This window comes from Aspergillus terreus, genomic scaffold, assembly GCF_000149615.1.
Source record: "Aspergillus terreus NIH2624 scaffold_8 genomic scaffold, whole genome shotgun sequence".
Lineage (NCBI taxonomy): Eukaryota > Fungi > Ascomycota > Eurotiomycetes > Eurotiales > Aspergillaceae > Aspergillus > Aspergillus terreus.
In genome coordinates, this window is record NT_165931.1 from 1,424,300 (window position 1) to 1,447,761 (window position 23,462).

At 52.1% G+C, this 23,462-nt stretch overlaps 8 protein-coding genes across 8 annotated transcripts; 4 read left to right on the forward strand and 4 right to left on the reverse strand.

The window, feature by feature from the left end:
• Positions 1-205: 205 nt before the first annotated feature.
• Positions 206-919, reverse strand: ATEG_06139 (lysozyme; the record flags this gene model as incomplete). Its single annotated transcript, XM_001215317.1, has 2 exons — positions 206-736; positions 782-919. The coding sequence occupies 2 exons, from the start codon at positions 917-919 to the stop codon at positions 206-208; spliced, it is 669 nt and encodes a 222-aa protein (XP_001215317.1).
• Positions 920-3,337: 2,418 nt separating this feature from the next.
• Positions 3,338-5,015, forward strand: ATEG_06140 (cytochrome P450 55A3; the record flags this gene model as incomplete). Its single annotated transcript, XM_001215318.1, has 7 exons — positions 3,338-3,667; positions 3,746-3,934; positions 4,117-4,229; positions 4,294-4,381; positions 4,435-4,530; positions 4,594-4,752; positions 4,806-5,015. The coding sequence occupies 7 exons, from the start codon at positions 3,338-3,340 to the stop codon at positions 5,013-5,015; spliced, it is 1,185 nt and encodes a 394-aa protein (XP_001215318.1).
• Positions 5,016-5,593: 578 nt separating this feature from the next.
• Positions 5,594-6,551, reverse strand: ATEG_06141 (uncharacterized protein; the record flags this gene model as incomplete). Its single annotated transcript, XM_001215319.1, has 3 exons — positions 5,594-5,788; positions 5,838-6,084; positions 6,136-6,551. The coding sequence occupies 3 exons, from the start codon at positions 6,549-6,551 to the stop codon at positions 5,594-5,596; spliced, it is 858 nt and encodes a 285-aa protein (XP_001215319.1).
• Positions 6,552-7,406: 855 nt separating this feature from the next.
• ATEG_06142 (uncharacterized protein) lies at positions 7,407-8,331 on the forward strand (the record flags this gene model as incomplete). The annotated part of the gene is made up of 2 exons (XM_001215320.1): positions 7,407-7,834; positions 7,890-8,331. The coding sequence occupies 2 exons, from the start codon at positions 7,407-7,409 to the stop codon at positions 8,329-8,331; spliced, it is 870 nt and encodes a 289-aa protein (XP_001215320.1).
• Positions 8,332-8,562: 231 nt separating this feature from the next.
• ATEG_06143 (uncharacterized protein) lies at positions 8,563-9,282 on the reverse strand (the record flags this gene model as incomplete). The annotated part of the gene is made up of 2 exons (XM_001215321.1): positions 8,563-8,604; positions 8,656-9,282. 2 exons carry the CDS (start codon positions 9,280-9,282, stop codon positions 8,563-8,565), a joined length of 669 nt encoding a protein of 222 aa, XP_001215321.1.
• A 5,370-nt stretch (positions 9,283-14,652) lies between these two features.
• ATEG_06144 (uncharacterized protein) lies at positions 14,653-15,294 on the forward strand (the record flags this gene model as incomplete). Its single annotated transcript, XM_001215322.1, has 1 exon — positions 14,653-15,294. One exon carries the CDS (start codon positions 14,653-14,655, stop codon positions 15,292-15,294), a length of 642 nt encoding a protein of 213 aa, XP_001215322.1.
• Positions 15,295-16,206: 912 nt separating this feature from the next.
• ATEG_06145 (bifunctional C97 family peptidase/thioredoxin family protein) lies at positions 16,207-17,897 on the reverse strand (the record flags this gene model as incomplete). The annotated part of the gene is made up of 2 exons (XM_001215323.1): positions 16,207-17,637; positions 17,682-17,897. The coding sequence occupies 2 exons, from the start codon at positions 17,895-17,897 to the stop codon at positions 16,207-16,209; spliced, it is 1,647 nt and encodes a 548-aa protein (XP_001215323.1).
• Positions 17,898-22,507: 4,610 nt separating this feature from the next.
• ATEG_06146 (EF-hand superfamily Ca2+-modulated protein) lies at positions 22,508-23,172 on the forward strand (the record flags this gene model as incomplete). The annotated part of the gene is made up of 3 exons (XM_001215324.1): positions 22,508-22,510; positions 22,560-22,753; positions 22,809-23,172. The coding sequence occupies 3 exons, from the start codon at positions 22,508-22,510 to the stop codon at positions 23,170-23,172; spliced, it is 561 nt and encodes a 186-aa protein (XP_001215324.1).
• Between the last annotated feature and the right edge of the window lie 290 nt (positions 23,173-23,462).

Here is a 23,462-nt window from a genome sequence, read left to right on the forward strand (position 1 = left end):
CGACCCCATTTGTGGAAAGCGGGTCAAAAATAATGCTATATCCGCCAAAGCTACCCAGCGAGCTCATTCGTAGTCATTAACAGCTTCTATCATGCCCTAACCAGGCAGGAATACGCAGCTAGACCTCACGTTCATTTATACTAACCTCCATGACAACGTCTCCCATGGCCAATACAACCTCCCTGCCTCCCAACAATCCTGGCACTCAACCCTTCGCGAACCTGCTAAGCCCAGCTTCATCTCCATTCCAGATATCCGAGTCCCCGCCGTACGCGTAACTATCCGAGTTCTGCCAGATAGACTGGTACGGCCAGCCGCCGGGGATGGTGCCAACGGAGCTGGAGTAGCGGGCCAGCACCAACGGGCAGTCGGTGAAGGCGGCGCTGTTCCCCGTGCACGTACTCCACCAGTTGGCCGTGGTGTAGATCATGGGGTACCGCCCGACGGCGCTCTTGTAGGTCTCGACGAAGTCGGAGATCCACGACACCATGCTGGATGCGCTGAGCCCGTAGCAAGTCGCGCCGTACGGGTTGTACTCGATATCCAGCATCCCCGGGAGCGTGATGCCGTCGCTTGTCCAGCCGCCGCCGTGTTTGAGGAAGTAGTTAGCCTGCACGGCGCCGGAGCTGGTGTCCGGCCGGGCGAAGTGGTAGCCTCCGCGGATGAGGCCGGCGTTGGTGGCTCCCGTGTAGTGGGTTGAGAAGGACGGGTCTGTGTATGTGGTTCCCTCGGTTGCCTGGATGGGGGTTAGCTGAGAATGCAAGAGGGACGGGCGGCTTACTTTGATCATGACAAAGCGAGCACCGGAATTGTAGGCCCCGGCATAGTTGACGCTCGACTGGTAGTGGGAGATGTCGAATCCTTGGACGGCGGCGTGGGCTACGCCAGCGGCTGCTAGGAAAGAGATGATTGTCTTCATGGTCAAGTCGGATTGGAGATGAGTTGAATACGGAAATGCTCAGGGCGAGTTTGAACTACTGGGATGGGACAGGCGCAATAAATAGGTCCTAGCTAGGTTCCCTGGTGCTCGTATGGAACGTTACATGCGTAGAAACGAGAGGCCATCTGCCGGACATAAACCCCACTCCCCTGCATCAAGTCCCGGCAGGGCCTTGGTCTGAGGTTTCATCGTGCCTGTGAGGACAATCTTGATTAGCTGTTGGAGTTCGCTTACAGAGATCCTGGTCGAGATCTATGAGTAGAGTTGTTCCATTCTGCTCGGGGACCACAATCTGCAGATGATCCCCGCATAGCCTTAGCATGGCAAAAGCAGGGACGTGTTATGGCTGTACCTTCACGATAAGTTGAAAAGCAGAGAACCCTTTCCTATCCAGCGTGATAAAAGCAATTCAAGCCCAGATTTCAGGGGCTCCGACGGGTGTCCCGGTAGACCCGGTTCGGCTCGTAATCATGGGGCCCTTCAGGGCCTGACTAGATGGATTCGGCTATCATCTCATGCGCGATAGGCCGGTGGACTGACTAGATTGTCGCATCATTGCCACTAGTGTGCGCCACCCCCATATAGATCAGATGATTTATCTGGATAAGAGAGTCCCCAAGGCTTGAATAGATGTGTGGCTTGATTTAGAGAGTGCGCGGAATGAATTGAGACCGAAAGCTCACACAGATTTTTGGGTCCTGAATCAAAGGGCTGATTTACTGTGTGGAGCAAATCGTCAGAGACATCAGAACTGTCAGATAAATCACATAAGCCGGTTATAGCCTTTCAGTCTGTACGGTCCTCAACCCTCGGGATCCTGATTACCTGCAGTGCACTAGTTAACTATCTTTCCTGGATTCCTGCCCTCTGAGATAGAACTGCAAGCAATAAAACACCCAAGAGCATGTAGTAAGCGGGACACACCATTGGTCAAAGTCTTGATCTGCAGAAATATGTCTTAGTTATACGGGCTCGTATCGCCGGCTAAAGCAACACTCTGGCCTCACCGATTGCATCTCCAAATGCAAAAAATAGTTACCCCGGAGTACGAAAACGCCCAAAAATAGTGTCGACTAAGTCCGCTGAAGCTTTTTTTTTTTCTTTGGGCGACTATGACGGGAAATACACAGAGCGTGAGGATTGGTGATGCTCAAATGATACCGTGACATTGTAGCTGGTGAGCCATGCCACCTTCATTACTAGAGTTAAGTTATGAATAAAAAGGGGAATCTATGACACTGTCTCATATAAGACTCGAAGGAGGCGGAGAATATCGTGTCAATAACTATTAACTTTGAATTGGTCTCCTTGACGCACCATGGAGAGGTTGAGAGCAATATGTTTCTAGGGTTATGAAGAGGAAGCCATGTCTAAAGAACTGAGATGATATCTTCAGCGTCGCTGTTAGCAGAGCACATGAAACTTGTTGAAAAGGCAAAGAAAAGAAACTCGCAGCTTTAGGTCGAAAGGTACGATAATCCGAATTTTTATAGAGGAACGTGTCGTCTTATAGTTGTGTTCCAAGATGACATCAAAGACATGGTGATGTGAGGCACTAGTGCTGGGGTTTTAGCATACTTTTCGAACAAACTGTCTCTTATAATTCTATTATACCATTATGGGAGCCACGGAACATAGACGAGATGGAATAATATAGGTATGCTGCCAGCCCAACGAATTAGGGTCTAATGTGCTCCTTTGCAGAGCCTCAAGATTGACTCTGGGACTGTGAATCGAAAAGGGCATTGGACCAGGTGTCTGGAGACTAAAACAGGCTATAGGAGAAGCTTTTAGGTAAGAAAGATGCATGTATCAAGGGTACGGTAACGATGACGCGCAACTGTCGCAATGCATCTCGGGATGTATTGTGAGGGGAAAGAAATGAACGGCTGGAATCATCGGAAGTATACCTAGGGGTTTGCATCACCTTCCGCGGTTCCGGGAGATAATATACCGGGAAAATGAGGAGATCAAAGCAAATGCCGTCGGCACCTCGAGTGAGCCACTGGATAATGAGCATTGGGAGTCATGTTTCCAGACGTTGTAGACAATTCATGGAGAACCTGTCCAGAAGAATGCAATTGCACTTTCTTCTCAGGCTTTGACATACCTTGTGTTACTGTGTAGCATCGGTACAGGCCCGATTTAGGTCATCCTGTGTTCATATATAACCGCCGCGGAGATATCTACACAATGCATCGATGGGCTGACCACCATCTGTCATTTCAATTGGCACCACCTCGACAATGTATGCCCTCATATGATCCCGCCCTTGCCACTCGTCCCATGTCTACGGAGTGAGAGATGTCTGTCTAGACGTGGAGATTCATAAGAAAGTGGTAGCCTCCACTCAATCTCATTCATGTCCATCATCACCTGTGATACCTACTATCCACCATGACAACTACCAGAGCTGTTTCTCGACCATCCCTTTGGGCCAAGTACCGACCAGTCCCCCGACCTAGGTTCAGCTACGTAAGCTTCAATTCCCTGGCTGGCTTCACCTCACGCAGCGGCCCTCTTCGCGAAGCCGCTGCGGGAACCCAGACTGACGCACCAGAATTCCCCTTCGCGCGACCGCGTGCTGCAGAGCCTCCTGCTGAATTCGCGAAACTTCGGTCGTCTTGTCCAGTGTCTCGGGTGAAGCTCTGGGATGGAAGTCTACCGTGGCTGGTCGTCAAGCATGAAGATGTTTGCAATGTGTTGACTGATACTCGACTCTCGAAGGTAGGTAATCCAGTATCCCGGTACATTACAGCGAAAAGCCCCAGCGGATAGTCTGACTGAGCGTCTGTTTACTTACAGGAACGTAGCCGGGCTGGATTTCCGGAAATGAATCCCGGGGGCAAGGCAGCTGCAAAGAACAGACCGACCTTTGTGGATATGGATCCTCCCAATCATATGCGTCAAAGGTATTGGCAGTGTCAGGCCATATTCAAGCAGATTCTGATCAGTTTCGAACAGGAGTATGGTGTCGGCTTTCTTTACTCCAGAGTATATTGATTCTATGAAGCCGTTCATCCAGTCAACTGTGGACAATGTTCTGAATGATATGATTGCAAAGGGGTGCGACGAGCCTGTCGACTTGGTGGAGAGATTTTCTCTCCCAATTCCGTCGATCGTAAATTACCTTCTCACTGAGCAGCAAGACAGATAGATGACTGAAGACACTCAAGATAATCTACCACATCATTGGAGTTCCTACTGAGGACATGGACTACCTGACACAGAAGAATGCGGTTCGAAGCAGCGGCAGTTCAACCGCAGCAGCAGCCCAAAATGCCAACGAGTGAGTTACAACTTACGAGCTTTAAATATTTTGACAACGAGGCTGAACGGAGTGTGTATCACAGGGAATTACTCGCCTACCTCGGAAGTCTTGTCGATAAACGTATTGCAGATCCTAAGAAGGATCTAATCAGTACGTTGATTACCGAACAGGTATGACCTGAAGATAACTAGAGACCGCCACGCACTGGACTGACATAAATTAGCTCAATCCAGGTCACCTCGATAGGTTAGATGTCGTTCAGCTGGCTTTTCTCCTGCTAGTGGCCGGGAATGCCACCATGGTGAACATGATTAACTTGGTGAGTCCCGTTAGATCATTTCGTCACTACCTCCCTGTATGCTGAGCGCTCACTGGCTCTCAGGGCGTCGTTACGCTTCTTGAACATCCCTCACAACTGGAGGAATTAAGAAGAGACCCGCTTCTGGCGAGAAAATTCGTCGAGGAACTTTGCCGATTCCATGTAGCTTCCTCATTCGCAACCCGTCGGGTGGCGAAGGTCGATATCACGCTGCGGGATAAGGTAAGTAAATCCACTGTTGGAAAAGCCACGGAACCTTCTCTGACAGATAGTAGCACATCAAAGCTGGAGAAGGCATAATCGCTTCAAACCAATCCGCAAACCGGGACGAGGACGTCTTTCCGGACCCAGACACGTTCAATATGCATCGAGAGACCGACTCCGAGCAGAATCTTGCCTATGGCTACGGTGATCACCGCTGTATTGCTGAAGGATTGGCTCGTGCTGAACTGGAGGCTGTATTCTGTGAGCACCAAGTCCCATGATGGTACGCTCATACTGACTATTACAGCTTGCTTATTCCAGAGACTGCCGAACCTGAAGCTCGGAGTACCCCACGACCAGGTCCGATATTCAGAGGCACACAAGGATGTTGGCATTGATGAACTACCGGTTACATGGTAATGACCTTGTGGAACGTTGCTATCTAACCGAATGTTGGAACGTTCGTAGCGCTTCAACTGGACATGAGTAAGGGATCCAAGCAGCATAGTACTTTCGCCTAGATTGAACCAATGTATTAAAATACCATGTGCTATCGAATATGAGTTCCGCTTTCATTAACTTTCTGAAACGACCCTTAATCCTACGCATGATTGCGGAAGTGTGGTGACCTGAGGAAGACATCTTCGAAGTAGAACTTTCGTGTTCCCCTATATTAATAGCGCATGCTCTCTCAAATATTCAAAGTCACGGCTGGAAGAACGGCCGCTCGCATCCAAAATGGTCATTTTCGGCACCAATTACACCGGTCCTCAAAAAGAAAAGCCCCCATCGCCGTGAAACGCCAATCCGTTCTTGGTATATGCTCCCATATTAGAACATCCAACGAAGATAACAATTGCTACTTGTTGAACCATAGTCCTTGGGATGCGCGTGCAGGCTCGCTGCAGTAATATCGCAGAAAGAGCTCAATATGATTGTTTGTGGGTTCTCTCAAATTGAACAGGCTCGAATGCTGGACGACCATGCGGCTGCCATCATGATGCGCGTGGATAATCCTTCCGTAGTCTGGACCCAAGTACGATATCATCAGTAGCTATGCAGTCTGTAAGCAGAATGGTGTGCAAGGCACGGGTAAAACGTACTGGCAGAGTGACATGGTCACGGTAGTAGCTAATGCCCATGCGTGTCTTCATGGTCCTCATGATGGCCTTGACTTCCCCGGCTGAAAGATCCACGCTCACAACATCTGTATCCGTCATCACGTCGATTATAGCGTGTGGATGGCGGTAGGTTGGGTCCTCTATGCAGACGGCTGCGCGCCAGTTGCTGCTGGACACGTCGAGCAGACCCAGAGCAGGATCTTCTTTCCATTTCCCTTTGGTCGTCGCCCTGAAGTATGTTCTGTGAGATTCCCATAGGAAGGTGGAACACACCACTTACCCCTTGTCAGACAGGCAGGTGAAGGTCCTCATGGTGAACGACCCAGGTACGATCTTATCAAGTCTATCTCCATGATGCCTACCGAGGATCGAAGGATAGCGGGGTCCTGGTCTTTCAGCCGCTTCTGTGTCTGTGTTCTGATGCTCGTTCTCTCCTATATTGTCTACCGCGGAGTTCTTAGTTTTCTCACTGTCCGTACGGGGATTACTGGCAAAATCTGGGGGCCGAGGATTGAAGAAGCATGGATTGAAGGCGATATAGTTTCCAGGGGACATATAGCGTCTCTCTGCACGGATTCCGACTTTCTGGAGGTCGCCACGGGTCAAGAACCGGTGCGGCGTGGACTCGACCAGTCGATGTATGCAGGTGACGCTGTCTTGCACATTGCGTCGTTTGTAGTCTAGTTTGATCCACATTGACTGGGAAAAACGAACCAGAGCAGGTCGTAGAGCTGTGAAGAGGAGGAAAAGATGTGAAGATAGGGCTTATGGGTTGGGGTAATGTTGACAACTCTATGTCATATTCGTCCGGGCCGATGTCACCATTACAAGTGAGGTAGATACATTAATCAGATTCTGGACAGACCGCTTAGAGGGGCACCGGAATGAGAGGGACCCTGAACACCCAATATTGTTATGGGATTATCTCAATGCAAGACTACTAGGAAACTATGTTAGCCTTATTGACGGTTCCTCGCTTAGACGCTGACTTCTATCTAGACTAGTCGAATCTATCCCCACCTGAACCAAAGAGAGGGCACTACCATGGGGCTGCTGTCGACTCGCCAATTTCCATCTAGACCTCAAATAATGCGCTAAGAATATGGCTCTCTTGGCAGCTTCTGGAGACATGATCTGTTGTACCAGTCCACGCCCGTATCTGATAAAACCTTTCCTGTTCAAAGCTCCCTCTTCGTTAAGGACTCCTCTCATATCAAAAATGCTCGTTCTGCTCCAGAAAAGACAAGATACATCTGCTCTTGTGACCAAAATGGATCGCAATATCGCTAAAATCCGCCACCACCAACGCCGAGCCACCGGATCGCAGGCTAGTTTTAGAAGATGGCGGACCTGCCCGACACCCAATATATAAGAGCCTCAATAATGGAGGAATCTGAAGATCCCATTTGATTTTGTCTGTACACTGTGGGGGAATTCGACAGTGGTCGTTCATCTTATCCTCTGCGTCCGCTCGCTAGACCGATATACCAACTCTACACTCCTTCAACATACACAACTCACTTTCGTTAACAGCCTGAACCTCATTTCAAAATGCAGTGCCCACTCATTTCAGTCTTTATTCTACCTGCTCTGTCGCACGCCTTCAGTCTCAACACTACAACATCATATTGGAACTACACGACGAGCAGCCTTGCCACCACCACGTCCTCAAAATGCAAAGAGGCGTACAGCGCCGAGATCGACTGCAACGAGTATCTAGTCCAGTTAGTAAATGCCGGTGAGCAGCGCTACTTCCTGGACAGCATGGAGCCCGACAACTTCACTCAAACCTGTACCCCAACTTGCCAATCTTCGCTATCGAAGTACATTGCAAACGTGAAGGAGTCTTGCGCGCAGCCGGGCGATGCTGCCGTGAAGTCACTGGGGTTCCTCGGAAAAGATGGAGAGGAAAACGTACCCGTTCAGACCATCGGGTCCCTGTTCCAGTATACACTCATGCAGTCATGCGCGAAGGATGAGTACGCGTCTCTATACATCTAGTCTTGTTGCAGGACACAATGCTGATGATCCCAGGGACGGTCAATTCTGCTACATTCAGCAAAGCTCGGTCCTTCCGGCGGACTTTGACTGCAACTGGGTCTGCGCACTGGCGTATTACTGGAACAACCACCAGTATCCGTATAGTCTCTGGACTGTGGGAGATCCCTCCATTCTCAACATCGATGCAGACACCCATCGTCGGGTCAAGGTCGGAAATGACATGTTGTTTATGGGTTCCGCGGGAGATACCTGGGTCGATGATGGGTGGAAGAATATCCAGAAGTGCGGGTATGGGAACTCGACTACTGCGCCGTTTGATATTGGAATCAAGGGTGTTGGAAACGGAATATTGAATGCTTCCTCGACCACCGCTGCTGCGGCCCAGCCTACTGAGACAGAGTCTGCGGGGAGCAAGGTGGTTATGACGATGCGGTTTGTAGGTTTGGTGGTTCTGTCAGCTTTTGTGCTGGTATGATGGAGATCAGTGCAGAGCTGGAGTTGTACGATTATAATCTTGTTGAAGACAACTGGGGGTGTCGAATATATATGATAGCAGCCGAGATTGCTGCAATTACTGTACTAATGCAACTGAGACATGCTTTATGGATACACAGTGTCCTGGGAACCTCTCAGTGATCCACTTATGCGTCGACTGTAGTGGATCAGTCAAGACTGCCGGTGCATCTAGTATGACAGCCTTCATAGTCTAGAAAGCCATGAAGAAAGTCAAGTTGACATACCAACTAAACTCAAAATATTTCCATAGTGAGAGGCCTATAGTGAGGTTGAAAGACTATACCACCTCCATCAACCGAGCATGTCGCAGCTCTACTCCCTCCATCCGATCCTTCCTGTACTTGTCATCCGCAGATCCAGTCTCCAGAAAGCGAAGGTGATCCTCCACATCCTCCCATCCACTAAGCACCACAAACTCATGCCTTTCCTTTCTCCCCTCTGCATGGTCAATCCGCCATCCACACCGCAGCATCCTCGGCGCAGTACATTCTTCCATACGACCCTTCACACGTGCCATACTATCCTCAAAATCCCCTTTCTCCTCTCCAACAAAACACCGCTCAATAGCCAGAACAGGCGCATCGAGCGGGCTACTCGCCGAACGCGTCTCCCCAGAGGCCGGCTCAACCCCAACATGGAACATCCAGACCACCTCCATCTCGTCCGCGAGGGACGACATGATGTTCTGATTGGTCGGCGACGGGATCCATTCGTTCATGTGCTGCGATACCGAGTCCCATCCGCCGAGCAGGTAGATGTATGAGGGATCCTCTACCTGCGAATAGAGATGCACGGGGTAGCCTGCGAAGCGGGCTTGTGCGGAGGCCCCAGATACGAGGGCGGATTTGGTCTCGGGTGGGATCTGACGGCGGTTTTTGAGGTGAAGAAGGGCGAGCTCTGTGACGGGCATCGTGGGATTATTGATGCGTTGGAATGGGATGAGGTTGTCAGAGATGGGGTCTGGCTTTATGTGTGGGAGTTGGGAGGTTCACCTTGACGCGTATGCGAAGCTGCCTAGTCCTTGGTGACTCCGGGGGAGGTTTTCCGCGCGATGATTACGAGGGAGGTGGATAGTTACTATGGAGAGTGTCAGAGTGGTCATTGAACATGATGTTGTATACATGATTGTGATCCTTAGTTCAAATCAGTCTGTTGTAGATCTGTGACCAAGCCGCCGATACTTCTGGCCGAAGAGTAAATCCTACTAATACTACCACAGACTGATTGCCCCAGTATCAAAGAACTAGGTTCAATCTCTCGGGTTCTAGAGACCAAGGAATGGGGGCATGTAGGAGATCAGTACTCTATGAGGTATATAAATGTCCTCACTTCATCCCGCATCTAGCAAAAGCACCTACAGATACAAAGAATATCTCATCAATCCACCACCAACCAGACAAAGAAATAAACTCCACCAACAACCCGCCAGATTACACCAAAAGCCTCACTCCAGCCCATGTAACCCTCTCCAACGGCCAACAAAGACCGACGGAGAAACCTCGCCCCATCGGACCCTGAAACCGCGCCCGCTCGACCGCTCGAAACGACTAGGATGCGCGTTCGAGAACGCTTCCGTACAGCACCGGGCCGGGGGTGATCAGACGGACATGGGGGTACCGTGGCCAATCTATCTGCTCCGGCGTGGGGTGGATGTGGGCTGGGTTCGAGCGGTGAATTTCTGGAAGAATCTCGGGGTTGCGTGCTCAGTCTAGATCGTCGAATGGATTAGGTGGTCTCAACCCATAGGAGAAAAAGCCGGTCAATCTCAACGGGATATCATCCATAATATCCATTATTATTCTTGTTATTAATGCGGAGGCGTGAATATACCCGGCATCAGGCGTCGGGTAATTACAGCGCGGACGGAATCCCACATCCACGCAAACCCCAAGAACCGGCGGTGAATGAGCCGTGCATGTGTTGCTTACCGCTTAATGCTCGAGCGTCAGCCGTTGGACAGTAGGACAGTTGGACCCTTCTTCAGATCCTTGATTGCAACGCGTCTTCGGCAGGGCTGCAGCCCCGTCCGTCCGCGACGGATAAATCGATCGCTCGTGTCACTCTGGACCCCTCTGGGGGCGCGCGGGGAGCAGGGGGTGTCCTGGTTTCTGGTCGGGTTCTGGACTGTTCACTCCCTTTCTCCCTAGATGCGATGCGGTGATCCTTTTTGGCGGTGAGGGATGGACTCGTTTGATCAATAATACTACCTGATGGCTGATGGATCGTCCGAGAGGGGGGATGAGGGGGGAGATGGGGGTGATAGGAGGGGATGCGTTGGGCGGTTATTGCAAAATCAGGGTGTGGAAATTCGGTGGGAGGCTCTCATAGCCAATCGACCATGTATGGCGATATCTCGGGAGAGTAAGGTAGTAGTGGATGGGATGGTGGTTACTGGTGTTTACCACGACGAGATAGACACCGAGTTGACCGCGATAGCCACTGAAACGGTGGGATGGGCCATGCCTATATTTGGATCCCTGCGAAACACGCCAGCCAGCGGATATCGATATCGTATCTACTCCGGAGCCATCTCATCCCACGCTCGGATGCAGCTGATTCAGATTACGAACCCCCCCCAACCAATATCATCAAGGCGACCACGGTCGGAGAAGCCCGAGTGATGTATCGTAAGCTTATCGCTGTACAACAAACAATGTCCGAGCAGCATGGATGATTCGAGATGATGACAGACGCGATATGGTCGCGATCGAGGTCATCTGGCTTCGACGATGACGCTGTCTATCATTCTTCTGAGTCTGACCTCAGATCCGCAGAAACCAGTTTTGGCGGTGGCAAGCATGGGTCATGCAGAACAATAGCTCTGTTTACATCGGTGGCTGAGCGGCCCTCCGCCACATACCTTGAAGTGCATACAGCGAGGTATACTGCACATAGCTAATTCGGAGTATGTCGGACATGAATCATCCAGCTCCAAAGGGTGGGGACGCCAAACAGCGACGAGTCAATGCTCCTCCCTCCTCCCATCGCGCTGGAAGTAGAATCCGGAGGCATGTACGTGCAGGAGGCATGTATCTATCAAGTGGGCTGCAGTCGCCACCGAACATTCCCAGCCCATTCCTTACATCTTACCCCATGTTCGATGTATCCACCTCCAAGCTGGAGATCGGCCGGGGAACCTCCCAGCGCTCTCCCTTGGGAAGTCAATTTGGAACCCGGAACTCCATCCCCAGCGGCTTTCTTCAGCGGAAGCCCCTTCCGCTGCGAGGAGGCAGATCTTAATCGCTTTCCCGTTCACCACCTGCTGGAGCACGGAGCCCGCTCTGTCTGAGCTTTGCTTCAGCGCTGCATCCGGTCAGTGCTTGGATCTCTCCCTGGAATCCCGTGCGCGCGTCCCAGCAGGGAGAGCTTGGGGATTAAACTCCGGACCCAGCCCGACATGGAGACCAAAGCTCTCGTTCCCGATCGGGGCAGAAGGTACAGACTGAATACGGATTGAGTGGGCGAGGGAAGTGATTTATCATCACAAACACACGGACGTCCGTCGTGGCGTCGACAATATACCTGATTCTTGTAGCGGAAGGGTTGGAAATAGATGGCATGGCATCATGATGTCCAATCATGGAGGAAGCGGTGTATCACCGCCTTTCTCGCTGCAGAGGAGGATACTCCTGGAGATGACGATAAATCCTGCAGAAGTGCAGATGAAGAGCTGTCTCCCGCAAGAGGTATCCGGGATCATGGGATGGCGATCGACCAATGGCTCGTTCACGGGGATGTATTGTCTGCTCTCCCTGCTCTCTGTCGATAGTGCAGTGCAGGAATGCCTCCCCATGCCGAATGCATTTACATATGCGTTCCTGTGCAGACAGCAGCCATCGGCGTCAACCGGAAAATAATCGGCGAGACTCGTCAGCCGCCAAAGTACGTACCCACGACGACCTCGGGGATGCAGGACCCCGAGATCGTGATCCCTTCGACCGGGAACCACCTCGGTATTTCTTTTGCCAGATGATGGCTCATGAATCCCAAGAAAGGGGGCATCCTGTCTCCTGGGACCAACGGCCCCCCTTTCCGTTCTCCCGCGGGCCTTTCCGTGTCAGCCCCCTCGCCGGGGAAGAAGACGAGTTGATCAGTCTCAAACGCCGGCCGACCCAATTTTGATGGATAAATCCTCAGAGCTGCGGAAGGCGACGCGGCGGTGGGGAAATCCGACGCGACGGTTCGATCGGCGGCGGGACAGAATCAGCTTCCCCGGTGGATGCCCGAGGAGGTACTATTGATCGATTAGTCCGAGGTCTAGAACCGTTGCTGTCAGAATTGAGCCGAGGTCTACAGGTAGTTAGGTTGCAGGAGATCATATTCAGCCGGATGTCGACAGTCTATCGTCTATACTTTGAAAGTGGGTGGCATCTGATGGATTGGTCTTGTCAAGTCCATCGAGATGGACCGTCTGTCACCTATCATCTGTCCATGTATCTACTGGCTGGTTGTCTCATAGACGTCTTGAGTGTGCATGAAACACGCATCAAACATCCAGACACACTGTAGACACCATCAAAAGAGGACAATATCAACCCCTGATCCAGCCGACCGAGGCATCGCCAGCCGCATGAACGCGTTGGGCGGATGGGATCCCATGGCACTGGAACAAGGGCAGAAATCTATCGAGCCCGAATCCTCGGGACAAAGACGGTTCGCCTTGTACGGAGTCGTAAACGATGATCCTCATTAATTTACCCGCTGGAGTCAGGGGGAGCTGAGTGGGTGCATTTGATGCCTCGGAAACCATTTCGCTGGGAGATCCTGCGGCCCCATCTCCATTCCATGCCATGTCCTTTCCGAGCGGTTCTCTTGGTCATCCTCCTGATCGGGAGAGGCACGGAGAAGAACGGAGAGTTACTCCGTCAAACGGGGAGAATTTCCCCGGCTGAGGCGGAGACCCGCGGGGGCGTGGATGGGTGAAGTCGAAGGAGGCACACTCCGCAGTATTATTCCCCAATCATCCGGATTGATCAAGGCGACGGACGGCGGTGGTCCCGTCGCGTCTTCGTTTGCCGGTGTTGGTCGAGAGTTGGGGGAGGTTGCACTGTGGGCGTTTCAACGGTGCGAATCTTCTGGAGTTGGTGTGACTTGGGCCTGAAAGAAGGGAAAAAGGGACGGAACGGGAAACAGTGGGTCGCGGGGAAGAGTCTCCTTGACCCGAAACTCCTTTGTTTTGGGTCGCTCGTGGAGGATGCTGGGTTCGTGGGGGTCTCTACCTAAGGTACGTACGTACTCTATTCCGTAACTATGGGTTCTCCTAGGAAAAGGAGTGCGGATCGCGCGGCGGGAGAACGGATTTCCGCCGAATCTGATAGTTGTTTCTTCTTCTGCCTTTATTATCAATTACCGCCCGAGTCGAATACCCAATATTGGCCTGTGCCTGTGCCTGTGCCTGCGCCTGGTGCCTGATGGTGCCTCATTATAATGACTATTATTATCGACCCTACAGACGACACGTTGCGGTTGACCGCAACATGGGATGCGTTTGATGTTGACAGGCATATTGAGGTACAGATAGACATACATGCTGGCAAACTGAAGAGCGGTGAGAGTATGTACGGAGGAGGTACATAAGGCATTTGCTCTTTGACCAGATGCATGGGGATGTCTGGTTCTTATTGAAGAAGTACGGGATTGTGGGATTAAATAATAGAAATAAAAATAAATATTGAGTAAAATAAAATAAAAGAAAGAAAAGAAGTAATAAAATTCCCCATCCGATCTTCCCCGGCCCGCGGACCGGTAATCTTTTTCTTTTTGAAATATTATTTTTCAGAAAATAAAAACATTTTCCGATAAATCCAATAAGCTAAAAAATAGATCGAACAAATAAATAATTAATAAATAAATAAAGAAATAACAGAAAATAAGAGTGATAAATGGACCAGGGTCTGCAGCCTCGATGAAGATTTGGATTATATCTATCTATCCATCCATCTACTACCTGGCAGCGATCCAACTCACCACAGCCCAAAGTACACTGGACTGATCCATTATTTGCCTGCGAACTGATTACCTATTATGGGATACATGCGATTTTCTTTTCGGTGAAGATTATCTCCATGCAAGGGAGTCCAGACACCCTTCCGATCGATCTGGCCCATGCTGTTCTGTCCATCTGCCTACATATACAGGCTCCTCCTCTGACCGACCTGACCTGATCACTATCTACTTCACCACAACACACTGATCTTCTACAACATCCTAGGAAGTCTTCTTCCTCACTCTCACACACTCTCCTCTCTCACTCATCCCCATACTTCCATCACACATCACAATGAAGTACTCCAAACCCTGTCCATACCCCTTCCAGCCATGGAGTCAAGGAGCCAGTATCCGCTCCTCGCCCAGTGAGGCCTCTCCCACCAACACCGTCGCCATCCCGTTCAGCTTCGGCTCCTCCTGCGACTTGGATCACTCGCTCGCCTCCATGCCCGCTCCGCCGCCTCCCTCGCCCACCGACTCTCTGCTCGACATCACCCCCCGCAAGGGCTCCTTCTCCGCCGCCTTTGGCGTGAGCAACTCCAACTCCTGCGCCTTTCCCTCTTGGCCCAACCGCCCCTCGCTGATCAACTCCGCCGCCGACGTCTGCACCACCAGTGCCTTCATCTCCGACGAGGAGCTCGACTTCGACCTGTCGCCCATGTCCGACGCCCCCGTCGACGAGGAGTCCGCCGTGCGCGACCCTCTCGACCTCACCACCGAGCAGCAGATCCAGATGATCCGCGCCGCCGCCGAGGAAGAGGCCCAGCGCGCCCGTCTGCTCGCCCAGGTCCACGCCCACGCGCGCGCCCAGCAGGCCCTCCGCGTCGCGCAGCTCGCCGCCCTCGAGCGCGAAAACGCCAAGCGCCGAAAGCGCAAGGCCATCGTCGAGAAGAAACGTCGCACTACCTCCGCCTCCAAGGCCACTCGCGCCTGAGCACGTCCCCATCGATCGATCAGCTTTTGCCAGTCTTATTGATGAGGCTGTCCTCCATCGCGCAAGCCACCGTTACTCAGACGCTGGGTTGCTTTTTCCTCGACATGGGGGTGGCAAATGACACCCCCAGTCATACCCCCAACATGACCACCCGCACCGGAGTGATAGGGCATCATTTCTTCTTCCGCCTGAAGAACATCTGACAGTCCTCGCCTATGGCCGGGGGCACGTGCATGGGTCGAGGCGCCGCAGCCGGAGCAAATCAGGCACCCTGGCCGCGGTCTGGAGCGGCTTACCTAATTTCCCCATCGCTGTCGGCGCATACTGCGATATTACATATTTCTCCTCATCCCTCCCCCCCGCCTCACTTCGTCTTCACCGCCAGATTGCGCGGGCTGCCACACACACCCCCGATGACTCACTTGTTTGCATTGTGCCTGGTTGCGCATGTGTCATTCTATTATCGTGCTGTTTATTGCTGATTCGTGCGTTGCGCGAGGTGTTGGTGGGCATACCCTGGTTTTTCCTTTTCGGGTAGTTCGTTTCAGCGTCATCTGTCTGTCTACCTGTCTGTTGTCTGTCTGCTTCCGACTTTTTCTCTTCAGCGATCCTGTTCCCTGTTTCAGCGTGTCTTTCCCGTCCGATGTTCAGATACCCCGTCGTGTACTTGTCTTGTTACGTCTTGTTTCTTTTTTCAGCGCCATACCCCGAGCCTCAGCTCCCGCATTGCATTTGATGTGATCCTCTTGCATAGCTAGCGACATACCCTGGTTTCCATCACGAATTCTTAGTTAGAAATTAATTAATCTCCATCCAGACCGCCGTCTATCGTAAGCCAACTCTACCTAACTACTTGTAGACCCCATGCAATCCACGCAATCCGACATCCCCCGCGCCCAACCCGAATCCGATCTACAACCCCTCAAGGAACCCCCCGATCTCGCGCAGCACCGCGTCCGTCCCCGACTTCGCCCGCACCGTTGCGCCCACCCCCAGCGCCTTGCACACGTCCACCACCATCCCGTCCACCGCCGCCTCGTACACCAGCAACCCCAGCGCAACCCCCAGCCCGTGCAGCGCCTCCGCGCTCTCCGTCTCGCGCTCGATCGCCTCCGCCACCGACGCCGCCAGCTCCACCTGCTCCTCTTCCGCCAGCCGCTCCGCCCGTCCCGCCAGCCGCGCGTTGTGGTTGTCCGCCGCGAGATTGTACGCCAGCGACGCTCCCACCACCCGCAGGTTGGCGTGCGCGTCCAGCAGGCTGCCCGTGACGAGGCGGAGGAGCGTTGTGCGTAGTGTGTGGCTTGTCCCGAGGTGTTCGGCGTAGAGTGGGGTTGTGAAGAGGTTGCACGCGAGGTGGAGGAGCACGATGCGTAGTGCGTATGGGGCCGCGGCGAGCTCGGCGTCGCTGGCGGCGGGGGCCAGGAGCGCCATCAGTGTCGTGTGGTGCGGCTCCGCGGCGAAGAACCCGGCTACCCGTGTGTCGAGGAAGAGCAGTCGCGCGAGATCGACGAGCGCGAAGAGCTTTTCGCGGGGAAGCGCCGCCGCTGTCGTCTGGAGGTATGTCGCGAAGGACGGGAGGTCGGGGAGGGGCGTGTCGGCGGCGGGTTCGGGAGACGCGAAGCGGTGCTGGATGAAGTCGAGGAGGGCGCGGAGGACAGGGTGGTCGTCGTGCGGGTGGAGCTTGGGCACGAGCTTGTCCAGCGGCGGGACGCGCTTGTAGGTCACGTAGGAGGTGATGGGGCGCTGGAGGCTGGGGAGGTCCAGCTGGCGGTGCGGGTGGGTGGGATGCGCCATCTCGAGGAGGAGACGGACGTTGCCGCGGAGCTGGGCTGGGTTCGCGCCGCTCCATTCGTCTGTCTTCTGGCCGCGGAGGAAGGTCATGAAGGTGGGCGTCGCGCGGACGTTGTACTTCATGCTCACGTCCATGGCTGTGCTGATGTCGACTTTAATCAGCACCGCTTTGGCGCCGGCCTCTTCGGCCAGCTCGTCGTACGTCGGGTACACCATCTTGCACGGCGGGCAGGTCGCCGAGGTGAAGAAGATGACGGCGCAGGATTGCGCCGCCGAAGCGAGACATTCCTCGAGCTGGGCGAGGTTGGTGACGATGTGCACTTTGCCTGTGCTGGGAGGTGCTGCCGCTGGGGCTGGTTGGAGAGCGGTGCCTGGGGCTTGCGTGACGCCGCGGAGGGCGGACTCGATTTGCGGTTTGAGCATCTGGCCCAAGGGTGTGCTCAGGAAGGTCTGGGGGAGGTTGCGGATGTGCTCGGGGATGCTTTTGCCCACGAGGAACATGGCAAGATCTTGGGTGAAGTTGTTGCAGTTGTGCAGAAACAGGTCGTAGGACTGACGGGTCAGTCGCTGATGTGCAATCGGAGACGCAGGCTTACCTCTGGAGTGTAGATCTCTGCTAGCGATTGTAGATACTCCTCGACCACGTCGGTGGGAATCTCGGTCTGGCCCAGATGGATTCGTTCCATGGGTTCTCCATGGTGGGTGGTGCCGGGAATGGCCGTCTGGATGCCCTGTCCGAAATAGTACTCCACGCCGTTCAGGACCAGAGAGGTGTGGTAGATGGCGTCAATTTGTGTCCCTGTCAGGGGCATCGAGTACTATTCTCATCAGATATACTTCGTCATAGGATATATGACTAGGACATACCATCCGGGCGAGACCCTGCAGATGTTAGTGATGAATCGTAGTTAATGAATCGAGGGGTGGAGTACCTTAGACAGGTCATACACATACAGCTCTACATCCATGATGAAGATGAGGACTACTAGAGCGTGAAGAGGGACGTGCCTATAACCAGGCACTGATGCGCTGGGGGTGACACTTAAAGCAGATTATCCGTAACTAGGCTCTCTGCAGTTACGTCAGCCGCTTTCCGGGGTTATCGGACTTAGTCATGCCTCTACTAGCACCTTCTATAGATCTATGGTTTTTTATCGCCACTGTCTTGTTCCTGTGTTTATGATGAATCAATCCTTCAGCTTCCCCCAAGCTAGACACTCAATCTGAGTACATAATATAGTCCTAACGAGAGTAATGGCACTGTACCTAATGTAAATTCGGCCGTATTCGAGACCACCGTGGTTGCCATCTACCGCATTTACCGCTTGTCGTGGCCTTATTGCCGTGACGTGGGAATTAGAAAGAAACTGACGATGGATGATGATTATGATTAATTGTCTCTATTAACTAGGAATAAGCTCGTCCCAGGCGTCAGAAATGGAAAACACAACGTGGTGAACATGAAACTCCGTGAACGCGAGAATTAGCGCGAAAGACAGTGAGTCGTAAAGACATTAATAGCATTATGAAGCGTAAAGTAGGTACAGAAAGGCGTAAGTTATCAGAATGCCGAAAGCAAGAGGTCATCAAGTCGTGATTTGTAGGGATGTCGTCAGTGCAGTGTTGAAAAGTGGTAGAGGTGATCATGCATTGACATATCAGTGCGATGCGGAAAAGCATCCTAAGAGTTGCTGCTGGCGGCTTTTTTGAGATTTCTAAAGGATATCTCAGCAGCTGCGTGAATGAGTTCGCACGCGTCGGGCTCGTCAGCATGCTGTCGCAAGAGATCGTCAAGGCGTGAACAGGCATCCTTGATTGGGGTGAGTGCCGCATGATTGTCGCGCAGCATCTCAAGATTTCGAATCACATTGTCAAGAGTTGCAGTAGTCTCACGCTTCTGATGTTCTGCACGAGTCGCCATGTTGAGTGATTCTAGGGCCTTGTTGACCCATTGAGACGAGTTGGACTGTTCACGTGGATGCGACGCCGTGGAAGGGTAGCGACTAACTGATTCCTGAGCTACCGGAGCAGCTAGTGGTCCTTATCGCGAGTATGGAGATCAGTCCGCAACTAACGGGTTCCAGTAAGACGCATAAATGCCGCCAGGTTTGTCGGTGACGATGTTGGCCTCCAGAACCGCCTCTCGGTTTCTAAACTCCACCGCTCGGTCTCGGATATCCGCCTGAAGACGTCGGAGCTCTGCTTGCGTCTCCTTCAAGGTTACGGCTAGCTGGCTGTTTGCCGTGCTAGTAGTGGCGAGCTCATTGGACAGGACCCGCAAGGACTCCTCCTGTGCGAGATGCTGTGCTTCGAATTTCGGAGCGATTGTCTGAACTTTGCCAATTGTCACCTCGAGGTCGCTGAGCAGCTGCGATCGACGTTATCCCATCTCATGACTCTCGGGATCGGATTGAGTGGGCTGGACCTTCTTTGGTGGCCACAAAGAAGGGAAGAAATATTGCACCCAGTCTTTTCCGGGTCCAAAGCTGACTAGGACAGGACTTATCCATGTCCAACAAAAGGACATTACTCCCGAAACTCGTTCGAAAGTTTCCCAAGACATTTGCCTGTCGAGGCACAGTAGCGTTGGCGAAAGAACGCGTCTTTTCCGGGTCCAAAGCTGACTAGGACAGGGCTTATCCATGTCCAGCAAAAGGAGATTACTCCTGAAACGCGCTCGAACGTTTCCCAAGACATAGTGGTAGTGGTGGTGTTGGTCGTGGTGATGGTAGTGGTGATGTGTGTTGTTGAGAGAAGACAGACTGAAATGGTGTCATGTTGACACTGAAGACATGGACGCAGAATGGTTTACACGGGAGGGGGTCCAGGGTCTATATATGCTGACGGCAGGATGCAACAGCAGTGCAAGGAAGGCACTGTATGCGGCAAGAACTGAACGTTACCGCGATCTTCCTACCTAGGTATATCAGTATGGAAGGATAGAAGGGGAAAGACCGTCTGGTATTTGCGCTCGGCTTCTGGTGATGTACGAGGATCAGATGGGAGCAATTGGCAAGAAGAGGGTTCGGGCCTTTTAAAGGGGAAAGACTGTGCCTCTGTGAAGATGCAGTCATTAAAGTGGGTGATGACCGAATGTATCATTGCATAACGAAGGTATATTCCATATATTGGTGAAGTTGTAATCTCACTTTTGATTGCTGTGCGGTGAATCTTTACTCTAAATATTAGTCTATGTAGCTTGATTTAGGTCAAAGGGCTTGTATCTCTCTTAAAGACAATCTTTTACTCTAACTATATCTAAACTAAAAACATTATAATACTACTAATGAAGAACACGAGCTCTATCAATCCCTATAAATTCAGTTAGCTGGAGTGATATCATTGCGTCGACGGATTATAAAGATGTTCAGGCTAGCTGGTCTGCTGCAGTATCTAACAATGATAATAGTGAAGCGGGGGAACCGCGGGAGATTGTTCCCTTCTCCTTTCTTTGTACTAGTTGTCACCAGGGCCTTAATTGTATATGTCCGGAGGCTTGCCCGTAGTTAGTTATGAATCAACTCTATTCTCTCTACTCATGGTGCTTTCTACTCTTTAGCCCTAGTAGTGTAGTAGGGTAGATGCCTCACGGACATAAGTCTTGATTGAGTGCTCTATCCATTTCTAGCCTCCCTCTGGATCGATCAAACAATCGAGGCTAAGCGCCGTCCAGACGGTGCATACCAATGACCGAACAAAGAAGCCTCGGGCCACCTGTGAGACGTCAATATGGATGGAAGAGAGACCAGTATGCGTGTACATTGAACTGTGGCCAACATCCCACCATCTGAACGTGAGATCTTCTCTACGCAAGCCCCGCACGAACGGCACGACCTCTGTGTCTCAGAAAACCATATGGCCCTCATTATGTCCAACCCCAGGCACAGCCAAAGGGGGTCTCCGGCAGGCTGAGGAAAGGAAAGATAAGGTTTTGCGCCTGGCGGGGGTGAAGGACTGCACAAGTGGACACTGAACGTTGTATGGACAGTCAAAGACGTTTCATCGTCATCTAGGAAATCTCCTAGCGAGACTGTCATCTTGATTCGAATAAATGCATCTACATTGTGGGTGACGACACAGTGGTGAACGAGGCGCCACTGACCATCAGGATGCAAAAACACCTGGAATTGCTGCGTGATTCGGTATTCTTTCAAGACATCAAGGAAACCAGTCTTCAACCATCTCTTGAGTTTCATCTGATCACGGCCCGTCAAAGCCAAACATGGGCATAGGTTGACTGTTTCGGCCGAAACCATGCATTGTCGCCTCAAAGGAGGGAGCAACAATTCCCAATCACGAAATTCATCACGAGGGTGGAGCTTGAGGCAGCGCGAACAGAAAGCAAATCGCTGGTCTTCAAGCCGAAGAAGAAGCCGATTCCTCGGAATATCCGGTCGGTCCAGAGGTATGGAGAATTTTGCGTTCGAAAACAGTCTCTGATAGACAAGCCGGTCATCTTTGAGGATCAAGCCAAAAAGGCGGTACATGCGCTTAGAGCTCAGTGCAAAACACCTTGCTCAGGAAAGGCAGCGACTCGAAGATCAGCGAAAGAAGCTCGAAGGGGAGGTCCACGATAGAAGTACGACCCCCGCTGGATGGCCCCTCCAAATCCTTGACATCTGTGGGATCGTCCGAATGCTCGATACTTATGGGTGGTGAGTCAAACATAGCAGTGAGACACGCTTGACTGGAAAATCCATTTGACAGATGACTAGGGAGTCTTCTGTAACCAGACCGGGAGACATGGGACAAGAGAGAGGTGATTTTCCTGCGGAGACGGGTGGCATCTACGACGTGCAGAAAGGATGTTGAAAAGACGTATGGCTATTCAAGTTGGGCCTTTTTCACTGACCGCTGGCCAGAAGGCAGACAGTTCAGGCCGGACTCTGACATCAACTTCATGTGTTCCATGGCTAACTCTCGCGTCATGGTGAAGCGGTTCAAGCATGTGAGTGACTGACCCAATCGTCCCGCCATTTCTCTTTGCTAATGATTGATAATGACACTCATTTTCGTCAGACCAAAGGCATTAGGACATCAATCGCGATGAGATAATGGTGAGACGTAGGTAAGGTTGAAGTGGAAGAGTGACACTAACAGTAAACAACGCTAGGCTTGACCAGGTATATTGCGGCCTCAGGCATCGACGGCGACGTCAGGCTGCGGAGATTAAGCCCACCTGGAACCTCTCCCTGCTGTCGCATCGCATCGCATCGTTCGCCATTGCTTTCTTTCCTCCAATACAATCCTCCGCGCATGTGCATGTGGTTGATACAGACTCTTGCAGCCAGGAAACAAAGCATCTGCCACTTACCACCTACCAATGGCTCTACGGCCCACTTCATCCTCGAGCTTCTGACCTCACGCACGACTGAAGATTCCCAGTCGCATCAGCACTGCGCGCATCACAAACTTGGGTAACATGGTAAGAGTCGCACTTGACTCCATCATACTTCTCAGTCTAACCAGACAAGCTACCCAAGAAGCGTGGAGCCCCAGCCGCGCCCAAGCGCTCGCGCCAGTCCAAACTCGCAAAAGAGAACGACATCTCCGCCGAAGAAGAGAACGAGATCAAGGAGGTCTTTCACCTGTTTTCGACTCAAAACGAGGAGTTCAAGAACGAGAAGGAGGGCGTCATCCCTCGGGAAGATGTGCGCAAGGCCCTCGTGTACATCCACACCTCTTTCATACCCTATGGAATATGGCATGGCTGACCAAACCAGTGCGCTCGGGCTGGGACCAGCCGACTCGAAAGAACTTCACTCCATCCTATCCGCAATAGACCCCACAACCACCGGTTTCGTTCCGTACGGACCCTTCCTTTCTGTCGCAGCGGCCAAGCTGAGATCGCGCGATGACGATGCCATGGCCGCCGAGGTGGACAGCGCCTTCCAGCTCTTTACGCGCGGCGCGGACCGGCCCATCACCGTTAGTGATTTACGGCGCATTGCTCGCGAACTGAAGGAGGATATTGGCGATGACCTTTTGCGGGATATGATCCAGGAGGCGAATGGCGGTGCGGGGATTGGTGCTGGGGTCACGCTGGAGCAGTTTCATGAAGTTATGACTCGAGCTGGTGTCTTTTGAGCTTGCACTCATTGAGGGATACAGGAAAAGGTGCTACGGGTTTATGTATTTGCACTAAAGCGGGTGTTAGGAGGATCTGTTTAGTGTTCTGTTCGCCTTGATACGGCATGTGTTATTATGGACTACGCTCAATGTACATTGTCGAGCTCACTGATGTAAAGACTCGCAACAAACCAGTGGCAAATGCTGAATACAAATAGCATGAAGAACGGCACTGTTGTTCATGAATAAGCAGAATAATGAATATTCGAAACAAGAACGCCTTGATGTTTTGGGTATCATAATGTCAT